At 45.1% G+C, this 22,975-nt stretch overlaps 1 protein-coding gene across 3 annotated transcripts in view; it reads left to right on the top strand.

The window, feature by feature from the left end:
• LOC135378122 (CD109 antigen-like) overlaps positions 1 to 22,975 on the top strand; it is a 66,224-nt gene that overhangs the window by 14,253 nt on the left and 28,996 nt on the right. For all 3 annotated transcript variants that reach the window (XM_064611008.1, XM_064611009.1, XM_064611010.1), the window contains 8 exons: positions 12,284 to 12,355; positions 12,720 to 12,889; positions 14,964 to 14,989; positions 15,080 to 15,230; positions 18,986 to 19,059; positions 22,469 to 22,520; positions 22,775 to 22,848; positions 22,931 to 22,970. In XM_064611008.1, coding sequence (XP_064467078.1) covers positions 12,284 to 12,355; positions 12,720 to 12,889; positions 14,964 to 14,989; positions 15,080 to 15,230; positions 18,986 to 19,059; positions 22,469 to 22,520; positions 22,775 to 22,848; positions 22,931 to 22,970 — 659 coding nt within the window. The remainder of the gene's footprint in view (positions 1 to 12,283; positions 12,356 to 12,719; positions 12,890 to 14,963; positions 14,990 to 15,079; positions 15,231 to 18,985; positions 19,060 to 22,468; positions 22,521 to 22,774; positions 22,849 to 22,930; positions 22,971 to 22,975) is intronic.

Here is a 22,975-nt window from a genome sequence, read left to right as displayed (position 1 = left end):
CAAAACATTCTTGGAAATCGTTTGCAAATCGAGGGACTCGTACATTGAGGTGTTAAATGAATGGAACGGATGGAAAGCATAACAATAGAAGGAGAGCTTTATGGAAAGCGTTATGGAACCTTAATAAAAAAACACATTTTTGAAAATGCATGAACTACCTTGCTCTGGGTAAAACTTAATTCTTCTGCCTTTGTCCCTCTCGTCGACCAATATATCTTCAACGTAATGTGTTGTAGCCTAAGATGTGGTTCTATGCAAATAAATCATTGACACCTTACAGCAATATGTTCAGTACAGTGGCTATCAGTGTCGTTATCGTCTGTGTAAAAGTTTTATTTGGCAATGTCATTGTCTATAGCCCCGAAGATCCCAAGCCGTCGTATAGATTGATCGCGAAACATAGCTTCTGCCTTGACTGATACATATGTTGTTTATTACTGGCGAAACGCTTTCGTTTTCTCCTACGGATGTGTCCATTTTAAAGTCCCAAAGGAGAATTATTTACCTGTTCTTGTCCCAGAAACCCAGAACAGTTCCGGGCACATAGCTCATTTGCCCTCGGACACGTGGTGCTTTGCTAAACCTCTGGCTCACGTAGCTTAGGTGAAAAAAACAGTTGGGTACTCCAGGTTAACCCCCCCCCCCCCCCCCCCAAAAAAAGGAAAAAGTTCTGAGATCGGGAGTGCATGAAGTGAGGGACAGGCACATGGGTGATGTCCCCTCCCACGAGGTATCGTTCGCAAAAAAGAGGGATCCGTAATTCCAGGGTTCACAAGTTGGCGGTTAACTGTAAATACTCCAATTTCCATTGCAGTATGGCCAAGCTGGTGTCCAGTTGTTGTTACTGCATGGATAAGGGAGAGGAGAGCATGCCTAGAAAGCCACCGCATGCAGTGATTTCATGCCTTCCCACACGACTCTGTGTTGAACGAATCGCGTGCGCCTTTGCTAGATTATGTGCGTGGGAACTCAACTGACCTTGGAGACTGCTGGGCGGTGCGGCTAGCCGTGTATGCTAGCAAGCTCGAAGATCACTTCCCGTCTATTCTTTTGTGTTGCTACAGTGAGATATCAGCTTTACTTCCGAGTAATTCCATTTATAACAAACAAAGGCCGGGGATTGACATTTTTTAACCGACCAAATGTTGAAGGAGGTCTAAAATGGATATGTGCGGCGAACCAGTCCCGAACGACACAAAACCTTCGAACTGGGCACAGAAGGAGTTGAGGAACAGGTAAATGCAAAAAAAAGAAAAAAAAAAAAAAGAAAAGAGAAAAACAACAACAAAGAAAAGCCTTCGAATTTGCACGAAAATGTTGTCTTCGCAATTCCGTGAACTAGCGTTAGAGTTTAACGTGCAGAAGGCCTGCGTGATGCGTACCGCAGTGCGATGAGATGTCGCAGAACAAAAGAACCTAGCTTATATGTCAACCGCTACAATACTTACTGTCATCCGAATTATGCAACACCACGTCTCTCGGCTCCTGCAAAGACGTGCTGCGCTATTTCTCTAGGAAGCGCACGACAATTTTATGCCTCCAGGCTTGTGCTGCGACGTCAGCGGCGAAGGCAAATGATCACCGACGATGTTCACCATATTTGTGGGTACTGTGAGCGATCGATGCATGCTGTGAGCTATAATGCTTTATGATTTCAAAAAGTGGCTTAAATGACTCCCTGGAACAGCGGCTTTTCGGGACACCGTCATGTGCAACAGTTCTTCGTTGCGCCTGTTTGAAAGACAACCGGCGTACCGTCGCGGCCGTGTAGGGACTCTGCAGAGGGGATCCTTGGTTCGACATTCAGCGATATCGATGCGGCTTTGAAGACTATGCTTCGCGTTTCGACGATTCTTCCTGAGCGACCGTCTACGTTTGAAAGGTTTTATCTCAATGGATGCAACACAATTTTGACTGAAGCAGAATGGTGACTCTGGTGTAATGGTGTCAAAATGTCATGTGGACTCTTGGAATGCAGCCAACGTTGTGACTGACGGGCTACGAAAACTTACTCCCAGTTTGATCTCGAAACAAAGCGCCTGCCATCCCTTTGGGAAAACTCTCTTGCTGAGGGTCAAGAAGTGTCGTAAAGAAAATGGTGGCAGCCTTCTCAACCAGCAGGTCACGGCTACGCTGGAAAACCAAAGCTCGGTGACATCAGAATGGTGCACCACAATTTGCTTTCCAGCTGCCTTCGGGAAAATCCAGGGTAGGCGACCAAGAACTGGCTTGAGGGGAATCCTGTTGGCAGCACGACAGCAGTGCCACTGAGCCCCCTGTGCCAATTTGGCACTAAACTTTTGCTCCAAGGCATTCCGGAGAAGTTGGTTACCCATCTGCCCTATTTTGCACACCTCTCACCATGCGATTTCTTTCTGTTCTCGATTATGAAAGTAAAACTACACGGACAACGATTTCCAGTCTTTGAAAAATGCTGTTTATATACAAAGCCTAAAAAAGTCACTTAAATGCAGCGCATGTATACCCATGGAGCCAGCGCTTCCCGGACTAGTGTAGAGGGATGGGTCATTCTGGGCCATATCAGGGAGAATACCTTGAAAGGGTCGAAGCAAGATATCTTCTATCAGCGACCCCGCATACGTAACGTCTTACCCTTCATGTGCGTGTGTCTGTTCATCGGCCCTGGGGTAACTTACCAAAAATATACAGGGTGATCATTGACTGTGCTCCCCTTTGCCACGGCGTTTCATCGCCCTTTTGTTTTCTTGACGCCGCGTGAAGTCGTGCTTTTCTGTACGCAAGCAGTTTCAGTTTCAGTTTCATACACCTGTAAGGGCTCGATCAACACACAGGATCTTGTTTGGTTGCTGCGCTTCCGCCAGGAGAGCACCCAATAAAACGGCGGGACACTAATTTAGGCAGAAGAACGTGGCTAGGCGTGGTTTTCAGAGGGTCTCGCGAGGGTCTTCTAGCAGTAGGGAATGTTTCGATGGTCTTCACAATTTTTTTTTATATCTACGAGACATTACACGTGTGCTCAAAAATATTTTAAGGATTTGTAAAGCTAAAACACCGCAATCAATGATAAGAAGGCTGGTATAGACAGGTCAAAACGAAAAATGTGAAATTTTCTACTATGAATGCATGGATGAGTGTTTAAGAAGCAGAGAATCTGGTTCCCTTGAGGCCTGCTACTTGACGTGACATATTGCCTCTACACCGGATACAAGTGGTACGTAGGCAACATTCCTTGAAAATAATGAGAAAACAAAGACGCGCGACGCTGTCTTCGTTTTTTCCACATAATGAGGGAATACGCAAGCCCATTGCGTCAGCTCGCCTGCCTTTTATTCCTTTGTTCAACAAGTGTTGCATCCGGTATGGAAGTCCAGCTGCGCGGATGCTCAAGAGCGTGCAGTGCTAGAATGGTTTTGATCGTCAATAGTTCATCGTCCAGTGAATAGTCCCTCTTGGTTCACGATTTCTCCGAAACAGGCTGCCGCGGAAGGTAAAGCCCCGTTAAAGTCGCTGTACTACTCCACACGACTGAGAGAGGAGCAGCGAAGTGACTTTCGGAGTCTCTATGAAACACGACGTTGCTGCCAGAGCGCTGCACTTGTTCTTCGGGCGTGAGGGTGACATTGCATGACCCGGCTTCTACTGTGTCCTTGTCACCTTGCGACATTCGGGCTCACGACCTGTGACGCGGGCTGCGCGATGGAAGGAAAATACGCTTCGCGGGTGCGGGGCGACCAGACGTCTGCTGTGGGCGCCCGTACTTCCAATTTCATTCATCAATTTCACTGCGTCCAGAGTCCAGACGGTCGGACAGTCCCTGGATTTTGAACTGACGGCCGAAATCGAATGGATCCAATAAGTTTCACCGGGCTTCACGTAATTTTGTTAAACTCGTGTAATCTGAAATCGAAAAATGCAGCAACCCTGGTGCTAATGGGTAACCTCTCACCGCTTGTCCATGAACACCGAATACCCACCAGAACCTCGGACCTTTTTTGGAGGGGAGGGCAGTGAGTGTCTCGTGGTTCCGGTCATTTGGTGGTGTAGCGACTTGCACTAGGCCATGACTGAGCACGGCCCGCTGGTTTTGCTGGCGCGACGGGCAGACTTTTTCTTTTGTTGTAGCCCCCAGTGGCTGTCATTACAGTGGCACCGATCATTTGGTGTTTGCATGGACCCAACATTATCTCAAAAACTATGCTGCTCTTGCCCCGCTGAAAAGCGTGTATTCTACTTCGTCGTCGTCGCTATGTTCCAGACGTCCAAGCACGCCTTGCGTTGAAGTTCCGATTTTATTTCGTCCATAATTCCTTCGGGTTTGCCGAGTGAATTGACTTCACGTTCTGAAGATGAGTAACACAGTACACAAAATGTGGGAAAGTGGAAACAAAAGTGTGGGAAAAATCGCAGTTTCTCTTATGTGTGGCACCACCACAAATCCGATGTGGAAACTACAAGGTCGGAACTACGTATTCCTCTTGAAAGGCTAAAACTACTCCTAACCTTTTTTTGACGTTCCTGCATCAACGCAAACATTTGAAATGTCTAGCGTGTCTCGATTTTAGAATGACTGGGAATACCTGAAAGCCTTTGGCTAGATATTCTCGCGCCTATAGTGCCGTCACGTTGTTTGTCATTCTGAGCATCGGGAATCCCCGGTGAAGTTCGTAGACTCGGAGGGACAATTAGCAAACGTTTTGGCTTTCCCAAGGTGGTGGCGTCATTGTGGAGCAATCGTGGTAGCGACAAATTTCAGAAGCTTGTTATCCAGCCTGATACTTAAGGAAGATGCCGTGCAAAAAAAAAAAAAAAAAATCGCAGGACTGTTACGATTGTGTAACGCGACTTTCACGGACAGCACTGGCGGCATTGGGCCATCATTTTAACCGTCCGATTCTCATCGAAGCAGTGCATGGCAAGACAACGGGAGCGTTGTGAGATCATTCTTGAACCACAAGCGATCGCACACCGAACAACTGTACCCAAATGGGTTCTCCCTGAATTGCATTGTGAAGCCCTTCGTTGTTCCTTCGGCTTTCGCTTGCCTCTAATGCCTCTTTGCCTCTGCTTCGGCGGCGCGTACTGCAGGATCTTCGCATCTACGTTGTTGTGCCTCAGCTTCGGCGGCACGCCCGTTGGGATCCTAACGTCGCACTCTCTTGTTAGCGGCCTCGTCTGCACGAGGAGCTGGGTCTTCGCGAGCTTCGCGCTTCCGTTCGCGTTCTCGTGCCCGCCGCAAAGCTTGTGCGTCAGCAGGACCCGGTATCTCCATGGCGTCTGAAGCAGAACCACTAAGGATGTTTCTTTTTTTTTTTTTTTTTACTCTAGCGCCATACTAACATTGTCCTCGTCCCCTTGAGATCCACACTTTCAGTGTCTCTAAATCAGCTACACTCTTTCCCTCTCACTATGCCAAAATTGCTTCGAAGTTTACCATGACCAATTCCAGCCCACCAACGCTCTGCCCTGAAAGCACTTTGAAAGTTTTTAGACAGCGTAGGACTTCGGTTCTCACTGTGAAGCGACCCTATATATCTTTACTGCCAGCAATGGGGTACAGTATCGCCCATGTCCTCATTAAAATAAAGTTGTCGTCCTCGTCGTCGTCACTAATACAGTGTTGGCTTTTTCCTTCTGCGGATGACGCTGACGCCACACAATCTCGGAAAACGAGGGCTGTGCCGCTGTGAATGAGAAAAGTTCGTTTAGCCGAGAGAGCTTAGGTAGCCAGGAAAGAAATCTGCAACTGCTTCCTTGGACTACAAGAGAACGTCCTGCAAGTTGCGATGCAAATGGATGGACGTCGGCTTCAGAAGGGGGTGTTTCATTACCGTTAGAAATGTTTGTACGAAGAAAGTAAAAATAAAGGCAGTGCTTGGTTGCGGCGAAAGTTACGCGTCACAGCCAGGGGTAAAAAAAAAAAGTCACGTAAAATACTTAGAGGAAGGGGGAGAGGCTTCATGAGGTCAGCTGGCTGGACAGCATCCATTGTTTCACGCTGCCAGGGTGGCTGGTCAGTGGACTTCATTTTGCCCACTTGAGGCTTCTCCAAAGGCGGATGCAGGATTTTTCTGAGAGGGGGGGGGGGGGTCCTGCCTTGGATAGCATGCGCTACACTGTCAAGGTCAATGGAAACTCTATGTCACGACAGAAATTGAGGGGGGAGGTCGGGACATCCGGACCCCCCCCCCCCCCTCTGGATCCGCCCCTGGGCTCCTCTAATGTACGCTGTAATCTCAACACAGCATTCCGTGTTCAACCTCCCACGCTGAAGACTGCGCCAGGTCGTATCGCGCCACTGAATTGCAAGCGTCCTTGGCCGGGATTCGGGAACGTTATGACTAGTGGGAAGAGGAGGAATGGCGTTTAAAAAAAAGCTAGTGAGCTGTGTGCTAACCAACGAGCTATGGCGTCTTTTTTTTTTTTCCTTTAATAAACGTGGGACAACAATGATGCAAAGATTTCGTCAGATTAGGTTCCCAACACATCCTACATATGTACACCATAGACAGTTACAGCACTGAATGGCATCAAATATTGGTGACCATGCTTCATTTTAGCTCTGCCCTCCCAGGCATTACAAAGTATTCTGAAAATAGCGCCTTTGTGGCTCAGGATTTTGCACTGTATGACTAGATGTGGGCAGTGAGGTATCTGGGCAAAGGGGGTCAGACGCGCAGGAATGCTGCCTTTGAAAGCATTGTACAAGCAGCGCAATTTCATTCATGCGTCATTGCAGCAGACGCAGAAGCCAATTTGTGTGATGGTAACAACGCTAAAGTGGAGCTTCCTATGACACGAAAAACTGCTCTGCGCTGGTCGTGCTGTAAATGATGAGGGAAATTTAATCGACATCGTAACTTCGAGGGGATTTGCCAATCAAATCCTGAAACCAGTTGAATACGAACCTGCTCAATTGGCAGTGAACATTAATTTCCCCCCTTTCCCCTCCCCAGTTACGCACTTCGGACTAGAGTCTACTTCGGACCTGCTTTGGAAGATTATTTTGGGGAAGCACGGATGAAGTTCTCCTCGTTGGCGGATTACGTCCTATTTCACTCAAATTATCGGATTAAAGAAGTGGTACGAGTGGGTGGCGTTAAGGGCGAAACACATGTACGACAAAATGCACGACGAGTCGCACAGTTTCGTGTCACGAGTTGTCGCGTGCTGCATCAGCAGACACATGGGCTGCGACATCCTTACGACATGTCGCTCTGAACCGCCGTGTTGCTAGAACAGCGCGGCCAGAGATACACTCGCTTACACTTTATTTAACATAACCAAATGTGCTCACAGTAAATGAGAACAATTCATTCCTTATTTCACGTGTCTTTCAAGGCGCAACACGACGAAGTCAGCCACTGTTTGCATTCAGAACACACACTGTCCGCCATTTTTTTCTCGGATCCATGGCATCTACCAGAGAGGCAGCATCATTGGCTGCTTGGTTCATGACGTCACTACATCCGCACGACAACCCACCGACGGGAGCGGAGATATCTGAGCAGTTTTGTGGCGCTGCGACTTGTCGCAGAGCGCTGCTGCGACGACCTATTTCTCCAGAATCAGTCCCAGGATGCTTTGCGCTGCGGCGCGTCGCACGACGGGTCGCACATTTCGTCGTACATGTGTCTCAGCCTTTAGGCGAAGTGTGGCTGTCGCGCAATCGAATTAGGCGAAACGGGACTGCCAGCAAGTGAACGTTACTAAGCTGTCCCCCACCGTTGACGACCGACGTCTGCAAGAAATAAATTTGCTCATGAGTGGACGCTTTACGTAGTCTCAAACAAGGACCCTTTACATTTCCAAATTTAGGTGTGTGACGTCGCATAACATAATTATTGTCGATTAAAATGTTTATGTTGATTTATGAATGGATGGATGTGCAAGGTAAAACGGGAGATTAATTCCAGATTAGACAGATTGGAACCTGCTGCAACTACATATTGCATTTTGTGTTAATGTAGTGTTGAAAAATATTTCCTTCTAGTACTCAAAGGGCGTCGCAAGGTCCTTTCAAAATGTGGGAGAAGTCTTGCAGCCGTTTTTAATCATTCTATAGAGTTTATAGTAGTCTTTCAAGTTTACGGGGGGTCGCTTCCCTCTTGTTGTTCGTCACTTTTCAACGTACAACTCATTTCAATACACACACACACACACACACGCGCACGCACACATGATGATGAGATGGGGCTGATGCCGGCCAGCAGGCTGGCCGCTGCCCCAGTGCCAATTGTAGAGATTGAAAGATGATGGTGGATGGCAGTTCAGATGATCAAAGCAAAGGGCAAAGCGAATTAGAAAGAATAGAAAGTAAGGGTACGGTATGTTTTGAGCTCTTTGTGGCCCTTTATATATATGCTGCCAATGTTGAGGATGGTGCCCAGTAGGCGTCTCCTGATTTGAGGCTTCTGCTTCTACCGAATCATACCGGATCGCGCTACATTTTCCACTTTTCATGGGACGCCTTTTTTTTCGACAATCCGCCAATCGTTTTTATTTGTACGGAAATTCCAAGCACTGGAGTACAAGAGACAATAAAGCTTTTTGCTGATAATTTTTGTTTATATCAACTAATTTAAAACGTTATTACCGGGAGCATTTGTTTTTCTTTTCAGTAGTTTTGGCCATTAGGAATTTCCCAACCGACTACAACCAGTTCTCGATCTTTGGCGAAGCATCTTTTTTTAATCAGCCTGCAGACCATAGTGCATCTGTACACGATAATACCACAGAAGCGAGAGAAACATTTCTCATCAACCGGCCTTTCTCTCAACAATAGTTCTCCATCGCAGCACCACCTGCTGTCAGGTATTTTCATGCGTCGTAATGAAGATATGCGAAGTCTGTTCCGCAAATTTGTAAAAGGACGCACTAACCCCTCCTCGTAAGTGCTTGAATCACCAGTGCTTCTTGTCGCTTCATGTGACAAAATAAGCAAATTAATTTTCATGACGTTACCCAGAAGCAGTTCTTAATGTAACAAGGAAGCTTAAATGATAAAAAGTAACATATCTTCGTTACTTGGCGGATTTTCGGTTCGAGTCTTTCATATTCTGAGAGAATCATCGACGAAAAAGTTGGCCAGGTTCTCGACCATCTGTGCCTCCTGACGTTGTCTTTCTCTGGGGAAATGGTAACCATGGTCCCTAATCACTGGTCCCACCATGGTCACTTGGCCCACATGGTCCCAAATGGTCCCACCATGGTCACTCCCATTTTGGATTTTTCCTTACGTTTTCTTATTTACTTTTTCATTGTGTTTTTATTTGGCGGCAACTTTCCAAGTGTTGTTAACAACGTATCAACAACAATAAAGATACGTTAACAAATTAGCGAGAATAATTAAATAAGCCTCGAGTGCTGGTTTATTACCAAGACAGCCACATTTGTCTGCAGGGCGTTAAACGCAATGAGCGTAACAGCAGGCCGATATCACTTACACACGGTAAATTGTAACATGCTGTTGTGGTCTTCGTTAAAATCGTCTTGCAACCATTATACGTTCCCCTGCATTCCGTGCGGAATTTTATAATGTATGAACGTATGTATTACAGTTCGGTTACGCTATTGTGAATATTGTTCGTGCGTGCTGAAATAATTTCTCCCATAACCTGACCCTTCCACGTGCCCCCCACGAGGATCTTCGACGCAAGGAAATGGGTAGTACGTGCGTATCGTATGTGTTTATAGTGTGCACACAAAATAGCGAAGGTAACGCGTGATCGAAAGGTCTTGACGCCCTTTGCCCTGCATGACACGGGCGATATTTATGGTTGAGAGGGTTTCGAGGATCTAATTAGGCGCCCGATTGAAGGTCGCCATAATGCCATGGACTGCAAAGGACTATTGTCCCACTGTTCTGCCTGTTGACTTCATTGAAAGGTGACGACTAAAAATAGGTGACTAGAAGGAGGTCAGTTGAGAGAAACTGATTACTGGCCGCTTAAATGAGACGCCTGATGTTAAGACCCACACGTGACTTCAGAAAATCACGTGGTAGCGGCATAAGTACGGTAAGGTGGTGATAAAAATGAGACAGGGTGAGACACTTTCTCTTCAGGATCACATGTTCGGAACGTGGTGTCCGATTCGTTTTATTTTTCACGCACGTTCTGTCTACTTCCGCATCATCCTGGAGCTGAAAATCGTCGTGATTTCTTGAAAAAAATACCAGAGAGAGAGAGAGAGAGAGAGAGAGAGAGAAAAAAAAGCTTGAGGTGAAAAAAGGTGAGCTTTGGACTCGCCAAAAGAGCGCAGAATTCTGCTGAGCGTTGTCTTTCGAGGTGTGCAGCTTGAATTTTGAAGGCTTCTCTATCAGCGTAGGTTTGGATTTCGTTTGTGATTGAAGAAGAAAAATGGGGGATCTCTGTCTTCTTGTTTTGACAATAAGGTTGTTTTATTACAACCACGTGGACGGAGTAAAATGCTACAAAAGTGGCATTCTAGCATGAGTATATTCATGGTTCGTGTAGCTGATGAGCCTTCCCGGAGTATTTTCGTTGGAGGTATGCAGCAGTAAAGGAGACGTGGCCGGATACGCAAAATGACACGAAGAAAACCCTTGAGAACATCGAGCAACGGCGTCATTCTGCCCACCATACGAGGGCGCGCGGACAATTATTGCTCATGGAGCAACTGCTCACCAATGATACGCTGAAGCCGGACAATTGCTCGCCTCATTATAAGGTACCCTAGAGCCCACCCTGAGATTTTCATTTCCTCGTGAGGACCCCCTTGCAGTTTGTGCCCCTATGAAACTGCCGCTGCCATGGAATCCAGTCATTTTAGCGACCTTTTGACATATTCGTAACCGTCCAAAAATAGCTTCGGTTTTCCCCTGGTAGAGGTAACGGCTTTCATAATCAATGTTGTCTGAATCTCGGATGCTTTCAGTTACTTTCGCCTTTTATAGGTATGATCACGGCTCGCTTTTTCTCCTTCGCTTTTTTTTCGAGGTGTTGAACCCAAAATTTTCAGAGGCCATCCACGGGCACAAACCAGATAGTCTCCTGGAGACATGAACTTAAAAATGTCCTTTCTCTGATTCACCCACATGGAATACTACAGTAGTATAGTAGTACTATGGGACAACTGTGGATAATGTTCCTCAGAAAGTTTGTATGCTGAATTATTTATTTATTTTTTGTTTTTTGCTTTTCAGCAAACAAACTTGCTGTAACATGTACATTTTTGTAACATAACATTATCGTCATGTAGATTTTTTTCTTGCAAATGCGATGATCGTGGATCTTCGGATATAGTCAATATCCGCGCGGATCTTATATGCCTGGTACCGTGCGGTACCAGGCGGGTACCCCCCGGGTAAAACCCCGTACCGTGCGGGTGCGGATGCTGTCAATCTTATCCGCGCTCACCTCTAACATGCGTCCTGTGCCTACACTTACCCTACAGTGTGTGAGGGATGCCCAGACAGCACTGCCGGTGCTGGGATTCGAACCCGGTCACCACTTCCTAGATAACAGAAAAGGCCTCAGCACTCTTTCGATAACGTCACGCACCTGGCCGACTGTCATACATTTTCAGTGAGGGAGCTTTTCTCTTCTTCGCTGTTTCGATGACGTCACATCTATTTATCGCCAACAAGGATAGTAGGGCCACGTGCGTGGCGTCAATTGGAAGAGTGCTGAGGCCTTTCGCTGTCAGGGTGGTGTTGACCCGGGTCACCTCGGTATGGAAGGTGATCATCTGAGCTACGGGCCTGTTGCTCTGGGCCAGGTGGCGCGAGTGAGCAGCAACATCAGCGCCCCAAATCATGCAACACTCCCCAGTTTAGCAGACGACGCGGCACTTTCAAGTACACGGTTTCGAGTTGTTCGCGCTTTTCAAGAAGCACCGCTTTTTCTGTTGATTTCCTACAGGTTTTGTAGCTTCCTTGGCACCATACCGTTTGACACACCATGCAAAACCCGCTGATGGAACTCCTTACTGTTGTGATCCGCGGCCGTTTGGGCCCGAAATGGCGCTGTGCAAACTTCACTGCAACAGCCCTACTGGGCCACCAGCAGCTTTTCCTTTCTTTCTTTCTTTCTTTCTTTTTTTTTTTTTCGCTGTACAAAACTGAACGGGCACATGGTAGCTATGAGGCCAACACGTGTTTGGCAAAAAGACTATGACGATTGGTGTCGTTTTTCTGGGATTTAGGATTACTGTACAATGTGCGTTTTAATTGGTTTGCGGAAGATGTAGATTCTTTCTAATGAGTCAGCAGTAAGTTATTCGGAGAACCAGACGGGATAATACGTGACACTGTGCCTTAATAAAGCCATTGTTCTTGCAGATCTGCAGATGTCATGATGCATATGGGCTTCTTAGTGCTTCTGGTACTGATGCCAACGACATTCGCACAGAGGTAAGCATTGTTCGGTCACCGCACTTCGTTCTAAGTATAGTCACAAAAGGGGTGTGAATATTAACTGCCCCCACCAGTGGCATAGACAGAAAAATGTTTCGGCAGGGGTTCTATGCTGCGGGCGGATTTCGTCCTCGATTCCCCCCCCCCCTCTCCTAAATGCGCTACCAAAGGTGCAATTTTTTTTTTTTTGGGGGGGGGGGCGGTGTTGACCCCATCCCGGCTACGCCACTGGCTCCAACTTATTTGGTTGATACGGGTTTTTCTTTTGTGATTTGTACATGCGGAATGTGGTGCCTAAGAGCACTTATCTTTCAACTTGAAGAGCGCCGACATTAATTAATTCAACATGTTTTCTTCTCAGTGGCGTATACACAGTGGTGGCTCCAAAGCAGTTGCGGCCCAACCTTCAGTACCATGTCAGCGCGTCGCTAAGCCAAGCCAGTTCCCCCGTCGACGTTCGGGTGTCCGTCACGGGAACCTCCGATAGCGGAAACTACAATGCTATCAGCAAGCAGGCAGTGCTACACAACCGTAAGCAAATCGAGCGACGTTTCTCTTTTTCTTTTTTTATAACGCAATTAAACATGTGTCACTGTGTTTGAAATGAGCACGTGAAAGAACGTGCTGCTTTTAGGCGCTAAACTAGAGGGACTTTTTTTTTATTATTCTTATTGCTATTATTATTTGTGATTGATCGAGCAGACTTACCGGCAGCCTCGTCTCCCTCGAAGTAGTGTCCCGGTGACTGTATATTTGTAATATATCTCGTTTGTTTGGTTGCGTTGGCTGGAATCTCTTCGATATCGTAGGACCAGTGACCTTAGACATTTCTTTCCTCCTCCCCCCCTTTTTTTGTCTGTTGCTAGAACAGAAACTAGGTGCAGGTTGTGTTCATTTATTCTACTCGCGCGACGTATGCGTCGTTACTCGTGACGCATGAGAGTCATTGTACGCCATCGACTCCAGCGACCCGCATCGAGAGTCCTCGAGAGTCGACTCTCGAGCACCTCTGAACTCTCGAATTTTAGAACGGGAGTCCTTACCACTTGCATTTGTGTTGGCTGACCTGAGACAAAATTGCATATACCCAAGTGGGATTTTCAGGTGCGCGCAGGTGTTATTCTCACATCCACTATATCCTTTCTGATAATCAAACGTCGGTCAGCGCGAGTAATTTCTCGCAGACGTGTCACGTTTGATGGGTGTGAAAGCTGGACGGCCTTTCTGGGCGGGGGTCGCATGTCCTTTTTAATGCGTTAGCATTAGGAGTGGCAAAATGGAAAAAAGCTGTATATGTGTGTGTGTCCGTGTGTGAGATGGTGAAGCCTCACCGAAACACGGACATGCAAAGGGGATATAAGAGAGGAGGTTGATTTCACGCCGAATCAGACAGGGTGGTCCGGTCGACATCTCCAATTTTTTTCTTTCAAACATATATTAAAGCCTTGTCCCTAGGAGGCATATAGGCAGGAAAGTAATTGAGGCTAATCAAAGGTTAATTAAATGGACTTTCATATAGTAATTGAAAGTGTCAAACCGGAAATCAAGCATTGACTCGAGGTGACAACCTGGAAGTGGATACCCGGAAGTCAAGTATGGACCGGAAAAGGCGGTTAATGCTAACGCATTTCTCTCGCATTTACCGCTAAATCGCCAGTGAATTTTTTTTATCTTCTTTCTTTTGCCGTTTATTAATTATGCCGTAGTCTAAGATTAACGCGGCCCGCGACTCGATTGTTTGAGGCCCTTCATATGTGGAGTGCATCCAGACAAAGCGCGTGTTCGTCCGTGGCGGTATCACTTGTTGTCGGTCTCTATCCTCTCCTTTCTGCTTTCGGAACAGGGCAGAGACCTCTTCTCTTTTGCCAACAACCAACGCAAAAGAGAAGAGACATTCCGGTGGCGGTAACTTCCTCCAAACGCAAGCGTACTTCGTCATTGGAACTTCGTCATCGCAGAGAAAAGTTAAAATGAGCATGCAACGATTAAATCGATTTAAAGCGGCAATACGGACCCAGACCAAAATTAAAGAAACGTTAATGCTTTCTTACGACGCTCAAAGTTACAGTCGTAATATTTCAAGTCGTTTTTTTTTTTTAATTGCGTGTTAGCGCCGCGAAGCATGAGTCGAATTATTTTAGCTTTCGCTTTCGCTTCCATGGCGTCACTGTCTACTTCTGATTTCTGCTCTGCTAAGCATTCGAGCCATGGATTCGAGACAAACTTTGCTGATTCCGTTTTACCACATCTTAAAGCAGTCATCAGTTATCTTTATCTCGATCGAACACCCTCGATCGAACACCGAGAGCAGATGCTCTCTTCACCGTGAAACTGAAACCGGATGTGGATCATGCTGTTCGTTTTTATTGTGTCTCTCACAAACTACGACGCTCTTTCGGAAGATTTTTTTTTTTTTTTTTGCATTTGACATCTATACGGAACTTACAGGAGAATACACCTCTAATATGAAAATCAGTCGACAGTTCCAGCTGGCTTTGTCTTTCGCGACGGGATCGCGTAGAGAGTGCAGTAGAATACATTCTACGTTGGCAAATTTGGTGAGGATGATCAACAGACACCCGCATTATTTTCTTTTATGTTACAGGTGACACACAAGTAATGAGCTTCGAGGTGAGTTGCTTTCTCACAGAACGTGATTCCGGCGCACTGCCAATACCGAGTGCTGACGGCTGGCTAACGATGGTGCTGTCAAAATTCTAGATCGGTGATTGGGGTCCAGGGAAATACAAGCTCCTCGTAACAGGCTCCGGCGGTCTGTCGTTCAACAACGAGACAGAGCTCACTTACGAGCACAAAAGTTATTCTGTTTTTGTACAGACAGATAAAGCAGTTTACAAGCCTGGCCAGAAAGGTGAGTTACGTGTCATTTGAAATTCCTCCCGCAAGTGGTCCACTATATAGTGTAGACTTTCTTCGCGCACACACGCACATACTGAATTAAACACTCTTTAATACTTGCGTTTTACGTTCCATTTCAACGTTCAGGACCAAAAGAAAAAGAAACGCGGACACCTCGCCATACCGCGTCCCGCCGATGCAAGCCGGATCTCCCACCTTCTTTTGTTCAATGTCCCACGTTCAACAGCCCTTTAAACCCAAACAACTTCGCTGGCGCTCTAGCGTATCCGATGCCATCTAGGCGCTTCAACATACAACTGGATCGCTCTCGCGTACGGGAAGAAACTAAAAACGACTACAATAGTGTCTTTTTTGTTCTGCTGCTGCCCAGAGTTCATTCCTTATCAATGGAACGTTTCATTTCGCTTTTTGACACACTCACACGTGTGTGTATGGATATAGACACCCGTGTGCCACCTAACACGTTGAAAAGTCCGATTAAAGGGGCACTAGAGTATAATATTTTTTCTTCGCGGTAGGAAAGATGCCGCTACTTTGACAGCGATACAAAACGAACGGGATTCATCCATGCGCCGTTGGTGATCTTTGCGTGAACGGTACCGTAGTTTAAACTTTCCATCATCTCTCCTTCCCCAGAATGGCGGCAATGCAAAGTGGCCTGTGATTGGCCTCCTCAAACGATTTGCCCAATCATCGCGGCAGATCGTTTGAGGACACCAATGACAGTCGCTATGCCGCGCTTCTTGAGAAGGAGAAAAGAGGGAAAATGTAAATTACGGTTTCGTTCGCGTATAAATCACGAACGATTTGAATCCCGTTACTTTTGTATTGCTGTCGGCATATTTCATTCGACGAGAAGTTTTTGCACTTGAATGCACCTTTAAAGGACAAAACTAATGTGGTCTCTGGTGCATCATTGAACTATGCATTGATCACACCTTATAGCCTCCTATTATACAGAGTATCCCAACTAACATGCACCACGATTAAAAAAAAGAAAAACCTACGCGAATGAAACGAACTGAATGTTGTTAGCAGTATAGTGTATCGTAGGCGCCAGTAATTTTTCATTGTAATGTGAGTCGTGAGAGCGGCGAGACCACAACTTTGGAGGTCCGGCGTGATCTCCTGGGGTGTCGTAATCAGGACTTTGTGATTTGGTGTTGGTCCTTTTACAGCCTTTTGAGGGCGCTGCAGTTGCGGCGCGCGGCCGTGTTGTCACGTGACGTGTGTGTGTGTTTTGTATTTCGCGGGCTTACTTGAGCGAGAGTAGCTACTCCAGAGCCAAAAGCAGTCAAAAGAGTCTCCATTCCACCCAATAAAGGATCGAAGGCACTTACGAGGTGCGTAACTCGAGTCAGAAACTCGACCCCCATCCCAAAAACGAAGTCACGGAACGAAGACGACCGAAATGCAAGTGCAGTGACGTATAGTTCCGTAGGATTTCACGCGTCTTGGCGTTCAGTGACATGGTGGGCTCGTCTATGCAGTTTGGGAACTTTGGATGTGCGGTGCCGGTACGGTAGAACTTCCGTCTACTTCGATGGACACCACAATCGAAGAAGAGACGTTCCCTGCGCTCACTGAAGTGAAAACATATGTGAGCATATGATCGGAAGCAGAGCGTAGAATCGAAACGTTTTCGGTTTGTTTCGAGTTCGGCCATAAAGGTTCGGTTCCGGTTCAGCTCCTTAGTTCACATTTACCGGTTCGATTAACCGGTTCAGAGGCTGTAAACCGGTTCAGAACCGGTTCGAGGTTCTAATATGCTACAAAATTATAGGTAGCCACTAAAAATGATACAAGATCTCTTAGTTACGTTATTTATGCGTTAATTTCTGTTTTTCGACCAACAGGATATGATTTAAATTGCGAAAAAATAAAATCAAATAAAACTATATACCTAGATTATAACAGTAACACGTCATCTGGAAGTGGAATGTCCGTGTCACTACTGACTAGAGCATGAAATATGTGTTGGTAGCTTATACTTCAGATGTTAGGATGACATCTGAACAAGGCATCAGGACAAAGGATGTCAGAGCCACACCTAGTTTCTGGAATTTTTTCATGTCTCATCTTCATAGGACAAATGAACTAGTCACTATTGCTAAAATGAATCTTGCAACACCTCATGTAAGTCTCAAAACTTGCTTTCTTGGGCGTCGCTAGGTTGATTCAACACCAAGATGGCGGTAGTAATTACGGTTCAGTTCCAGCTAAAACTAATGGTTAATTCCGGTTTTCGGTTCCGGTTCGGTTCGACACAGATCGGAAGTCACTTTGATGACGTGCATTTGGAGTGTTAAGCAGATTACCGGTTGTGGCACTCACTCTCGAACGTGAGGAACGGCTGAAAGCGACAAGGGGCGGAAAAAGAAAAGCCACATACAAACATATACCTCATTGGAAACTCCTTGGTACAATGTTTCATGAGGCGCTCGACAGGTTTCCAGTTGACACAGCGGACATAAGCCAACATTTTAAAAGTTAACAAAGTACCGTAATTTCACGCGTATAAGCTGTACCGCAGATAAGCCACAGGAGGCGTTTTCAGGAACGTTGTGAAAATTTTCTGGCAGATAAGCTGCGGACAATACGAGACCACTGATTTGTGCGACAAAGGAGACCATAGGGAAGGCCATAAACCTTGTGGTCCATACTCCGGGGACGGCACAAAGGAGGCCAGCTCTAGTGTTCTACCAAGATCAGATTGTGCTCTTGCTGGGCGTTTTTCATGGATTGATAGGTCAGTGGCCTTCCAAAAGACGTGAATCACTGTCACCACGTTAAAGCTGCTTGGGGGAAGGCACCAGGAAGAACAATCTGCTCGAATGTGGACCCGTCCCTCTTACGCACTGTTCGTGCATCGGCAGGTCAGTGCTGTTCCACAGACACTGTCGTCCCTTTCGTTAAAAGCGGCCTATGGGGAAAATGCCAGGAAAAAATAGTCATCAGATAAGCCGCAGAGCGCCTGTGAGAAAAAAAATCGCGCATAAGCCGCGGCTAATACGCGTGAAATTACGGTAGTCTCGTCTAATTAATTCATCATTAATTATTAATTAATTATCGATCTATCATTAATTATTAATCAGGCACAATGCTGGTGTCTATGATACACGACTGCTTTCAGCATTCGGTGGGTTTGATTTGAGTGTTGACCGCACATTTATAGCCAAGTAGTTTTCTATTAAGATTTGACATTGCAATACATATAATGCCCTGGTTATAGAGTGACTTTTGTGAGTAACTATATCCTACCATGTGGGGAAGAAATGTGCATGCATATAGCAGCTTTTGTCTCTGGTTACCAGATGGCAAATTGCAATGTCATGGTTTTGTGAAAAGTGTATAAATTCAGCTCACTAATTATCTAGGATATGGTGCTTCCATTTCTAACTAAGCAATGCAAAAACCCTACCAAACGAAAATTGATGCATAGATCCATAACTTAAAAACCCGAGACTAGGGGACAAAAAAACGATAAACATTGTGCTTTGTGACAAACTGTGTTTGTCGTTTTTTTGTCCCCTAGTCTCGGGTTTTTTAAGTTATGGATCTATACCACCAGCTCGCTTGCTACCTCTCTATCCTCTCGATATTGATGCATAGGGTTATCAGCATCATGAAGCACTTTGCAGCAGAAACAGTCAAACTTGAAGGAGAAATTTAGTTTCCACGGTGCCCTCAATATGAACCAATGCTGCAGCAATATAAAACAGGATCATTGTTTGCACTCTCTTGCAGTTCTCTTTCGTGTTATTGTGGTAGACCCGTACCTCCTTCCCACTGTGACTGGGGCTATTGATGTGCATATTGCTGTAAGTATGCGTTGCAGGAACATTTTATTTTCAGTGTTGGGACGTTACAAATTGTACAATGACACAAAGGTCATAGTTTCTCACATATTTCTTTGTATGCACCAGCCTGGGTGGGTGAGGGAAGAAAAGGAGGCCAAAGGAGGCCAAATAAAAGCAGTTCTCTTACATTCTTCAATTGAAGCCAACTTTTTGGCCGGGATGTAACGAGCTTGGTTACACACATTCGATATAGCGAGGTTTGTAATGACAGTTTTGCGAGGAAGCTGTGGTGTGCTTCAGGCACTCGTGGTAACAATGACCCACTTCTAGCATACATAATACAGTTTAGATGACTTTGTCCTAGTGCTTGCATGCAGACCTGTGAAATGATTAAGTATGAGCAATTAAATTAGTGTAATTGGCTACTGTTAGAGTAATTAGTTGGTGTGTCTAAATACTTTTAGAAATTAGTGTCTGTAGCTCTAATTTAATCACATTTTGCTTGTGACTCGTACACAAATGGCAGATACATTCCGTGAGTGAGTTGTAAACTTCTATCTGGAGTCAGACTCTTTTCAATGGCTGAAGCTTTTTACTGCATTCAATTTTTCTTTGGTTTCTTTTTCTCTTTTTTTTTTGTAGCTGTGCTGTTTTTTTTACATATTTTAGCATTAATTTAGAAAAATAGTACAATGTAAAATTTTTGGTGGTCTCTAGGCATCACTTTAAATGAGTATGACATGTGTGGTTCATGAAATCATGCACACCAGAATACTGTGGACAAAAGAATTATTTTTCTACTTGTTGGTTCTCACGATACAAACTTCAGCGTCCAACCCTGACTGCGAAGAGCGAGGGAATCAGTCATTCCAATTGGTTCTCGTAAGCACATGACCTCTCCTGCAGCCGTCTTGTTGGCTGCCGTGACATCACAGGGAGATTAATTTTAGTATTCGCGGTGCCAATTTGCTACGCGTCTATTACCACCTTTTCTGTAAAACTTGAACTGTAGGCTCACATTCATGCGAAAAGAACACCTTTTGCATTTATCTTGCCTAACTTGGGATGAAGTGTCGGAACCCCTTAAAGTGCCACTACGGGCTAAACAAATGATGTTTATTTTATTTCGTATTACAAATCAACCTCTCTCAGAGAGACTGTGCAAACACGTTGGTAGGTTGGGCACTCCATTGTGTCATACTTCTCATAACTAGAAATTATGATATTTCCACCTCACATATTGGGAGACTACAGCGTGAGAAACTGGGACAGTAATGGCGTAAATTCGGTAGGATTCTGAGTGGAACTTTAAGGTAGAGTAACATGTCTTCTGCCACAAAACTACGAATTTAGCACCAGTGTTGGATGTGCTTTCTGTTCTGAGTTCTGTTCAGATACTCTGTTTTCTACATATAATTTTCTTTGTTCAAATGAACATTTGTCATCTAGTCTATTATGTCGATTATTAACTTTTGGTATGTGCAAAACGTTATTTCTAATTATTGCATATAGGAGGCTTTCTAATGTGTGGCCACTTTAAATGCCCACAGCCTGAAGTAACTCAGTTACTTCTGTGACTGAATAACATTTAAGTTTCAGCAATTCTTCCAGAAACTGAATTAGTTGCAGAGCCATATAACTGCAACATTTTTTATGTAACATCCACAGCTCTGCCCACGAAGCTCGTATGTGCCTCTACCATTCCTCCTTTCTTGTATTGTGACCATTGTGGCCTGTCTGCATGAGTGCGTCAGCTCTTGGCCGCTCAGCTTAGTTTGCAGTCCAAAACTAGAGGAAACCAAAGTACTTTTCTACAAGAGCAAAAAGGCTATTAAAATAAAATATCTCATCATACTACTCAGAAATGCCAATAGAATCTCAAGAAATGGGCAGCTCAGCTGTGCATGGTTTGAAACTGTTGAAGCCAATGTGTGTAAATGGGATAGTTGGTATAACTTTATCTTGGACAAGAGCTGCCAAAACAGCAGCGTCTGTATTCGGCTTGTCTTAGCGTTTTAGCAGCTCTTATCTGAGATGAGACGAGATGAGACGTTGAAGCTGCGCTGATACATGTGCATAGATGGCGGGCATTATATCAGTTTTGTGTGTCTGTGGCTCTTGCCCACCAGCAATTTGATTCCCTGTGGAATTAATCCTCTAGAGCCAAAGCAGTGATTTGCACCTGAGAGGCATGCGTAGCTCTTGCATTACATGGTGCAAGCGCTGTAGTGGGTGTAGGTTTAATGCACACGGTCCATCTCAAATTTATTCCCCCTTATTTGAAGCCCAATCAATGTGGGCATGGCCATCACAAACGATGAAAGAAAGAAGCTAGAGCGAGGCGTAGCATATTTCAGTGGGCAACATGGATGAATATGAGTACGAAAGATGTACTACATCTCCTCATTTCTTTTCATAAGGGTCATTTCTTTCTGTTTGATACACTTCCTCTTTTAATATAAAAAATGTATGACAGCAGCACAGATGCCATTTTTGCAGCGGAGTTTTATAACCTAGCTAAAAGAAAAAAGGGGGTGTAGACTGCTTTCAATTCTTCAAACCTAATATGTACACAGGAACCTCTATGTAAAGTTGACGACAGAACACTCCATTATAAAGGAGGTGTGTGTAATGATGTGTCTAAGTGCTCACATATTTGAAGTGTCATGCAATCAATTTTAGAATTTAGTCGGTCAAGATTTGGTCTAAAAATCGTACAATTTAGATAAAATAAAAATTGACGCCTATTAGCTCTGTACTACTGTAGCATTCTCCAGTTTACAGGAAGTCTAAAAGAAGGATAGGAGACATTTGAGCCATGTTCTGTGATGCCTTCACCCAGCAGCATCGTTTAAACATACGTTTAAACATAAAGTAGTCCACAATGTGCTCCTTGGGTTATCGCGTGTCTTTTAACAACAAACTTCCCCCAGCTTCTCTGTGTGAGAATGCACCCACCCCCTTCAATCAAATAGCAGAATCTCATTGAATGTAAAAGCTCATGTGTTGAAAGCAAGTATAATTTGAGCTGTATCATCGTCAGCATGCTGGTTGCTCAGGAAACCACAAAGAGTCCTGCCTGCAGTTTGGACAAATGAACAGCCCGTGATACTGGCACTTAATCGCTTGATGCAGTCTAAAGTGGCAGAGTATTTTGTGAGGAGCCCTCACACGTAATACTTCTGATGCATTAACATTGTTCTGAAGGTTCAGGCTGTTTGTTCTTAGTCATTTTCAAGTAATACTAGACACAGGAGCATTTAACCATGCAGGATCACATATGCTGGTTGTAAAGAAGTTCCCAATGTAACAAAGTTTCACAGATGTGTTGATTTCAGTATACACAGATTTAACTGCATATGCAATTGTGTGAGTTGCATACTATTATTAAGATTTCAATTGTGATCTCAACTATGCTTCTCACTTCCAGGATGCCAAAGGAAACCGAATACAAAAGTGGGATCGAGTGTTCACACAGAGGGGTAAGGCTTTGGTTTTGAATGAGTGATTTCTGGATAGCTGGCCATGGTAAAAGTGGCTGTACATATCTCCAAACATGCATGTGCACATGTGAGTTTCAGTTTTAAGTATTGCACATCTTCTGCTCCATGTGCTGTAGAAATCTTAGTTTGTAAACCATGATGGCTGTGGGCTGCCATTTCTGCAGGCATGGATACACATTTGCATACAACACTACTTAAAAAAAGTGCTTATGAACGTGATGTTTCTCTCTTAGGGTTATTCTCGTCTGAGCTGCAGTTGTCCGATCAGCCTGTTCTTGGGGATTGGTCCGTGAATGTCCTTGTCTTAGTAAGCATGACCACTGCGACTGCTGATTGCTACTAAGTGTGCTCAAAGAGGAGGGCATAATGCATGTTTTCCTCCATTGCAGGGACAAGTGTTCAAAAAGTCATTCACGGTTGCTGAATATGGTATT

The sequence above is a fragment of the Ornithodoros turicata genome, chromosome 1, assembly GCF_037126465.1.
Source record: "Ornithodoros turicata isolate Travis chromosome 1, ASM3712646v1, whole genome shotgun sequence".
In the NCBI taxonomy this organism is placed as follows: domain Eukaryota; kingdom Metazoa; phylum Arthropoda; class Arachnida; order Ixodida; family Argasidae; genus Ornithodoros; species Ornithodoros turicata.
This window is presented reverse-complemented; position numbering and strand designations above follow the sequence as displayed.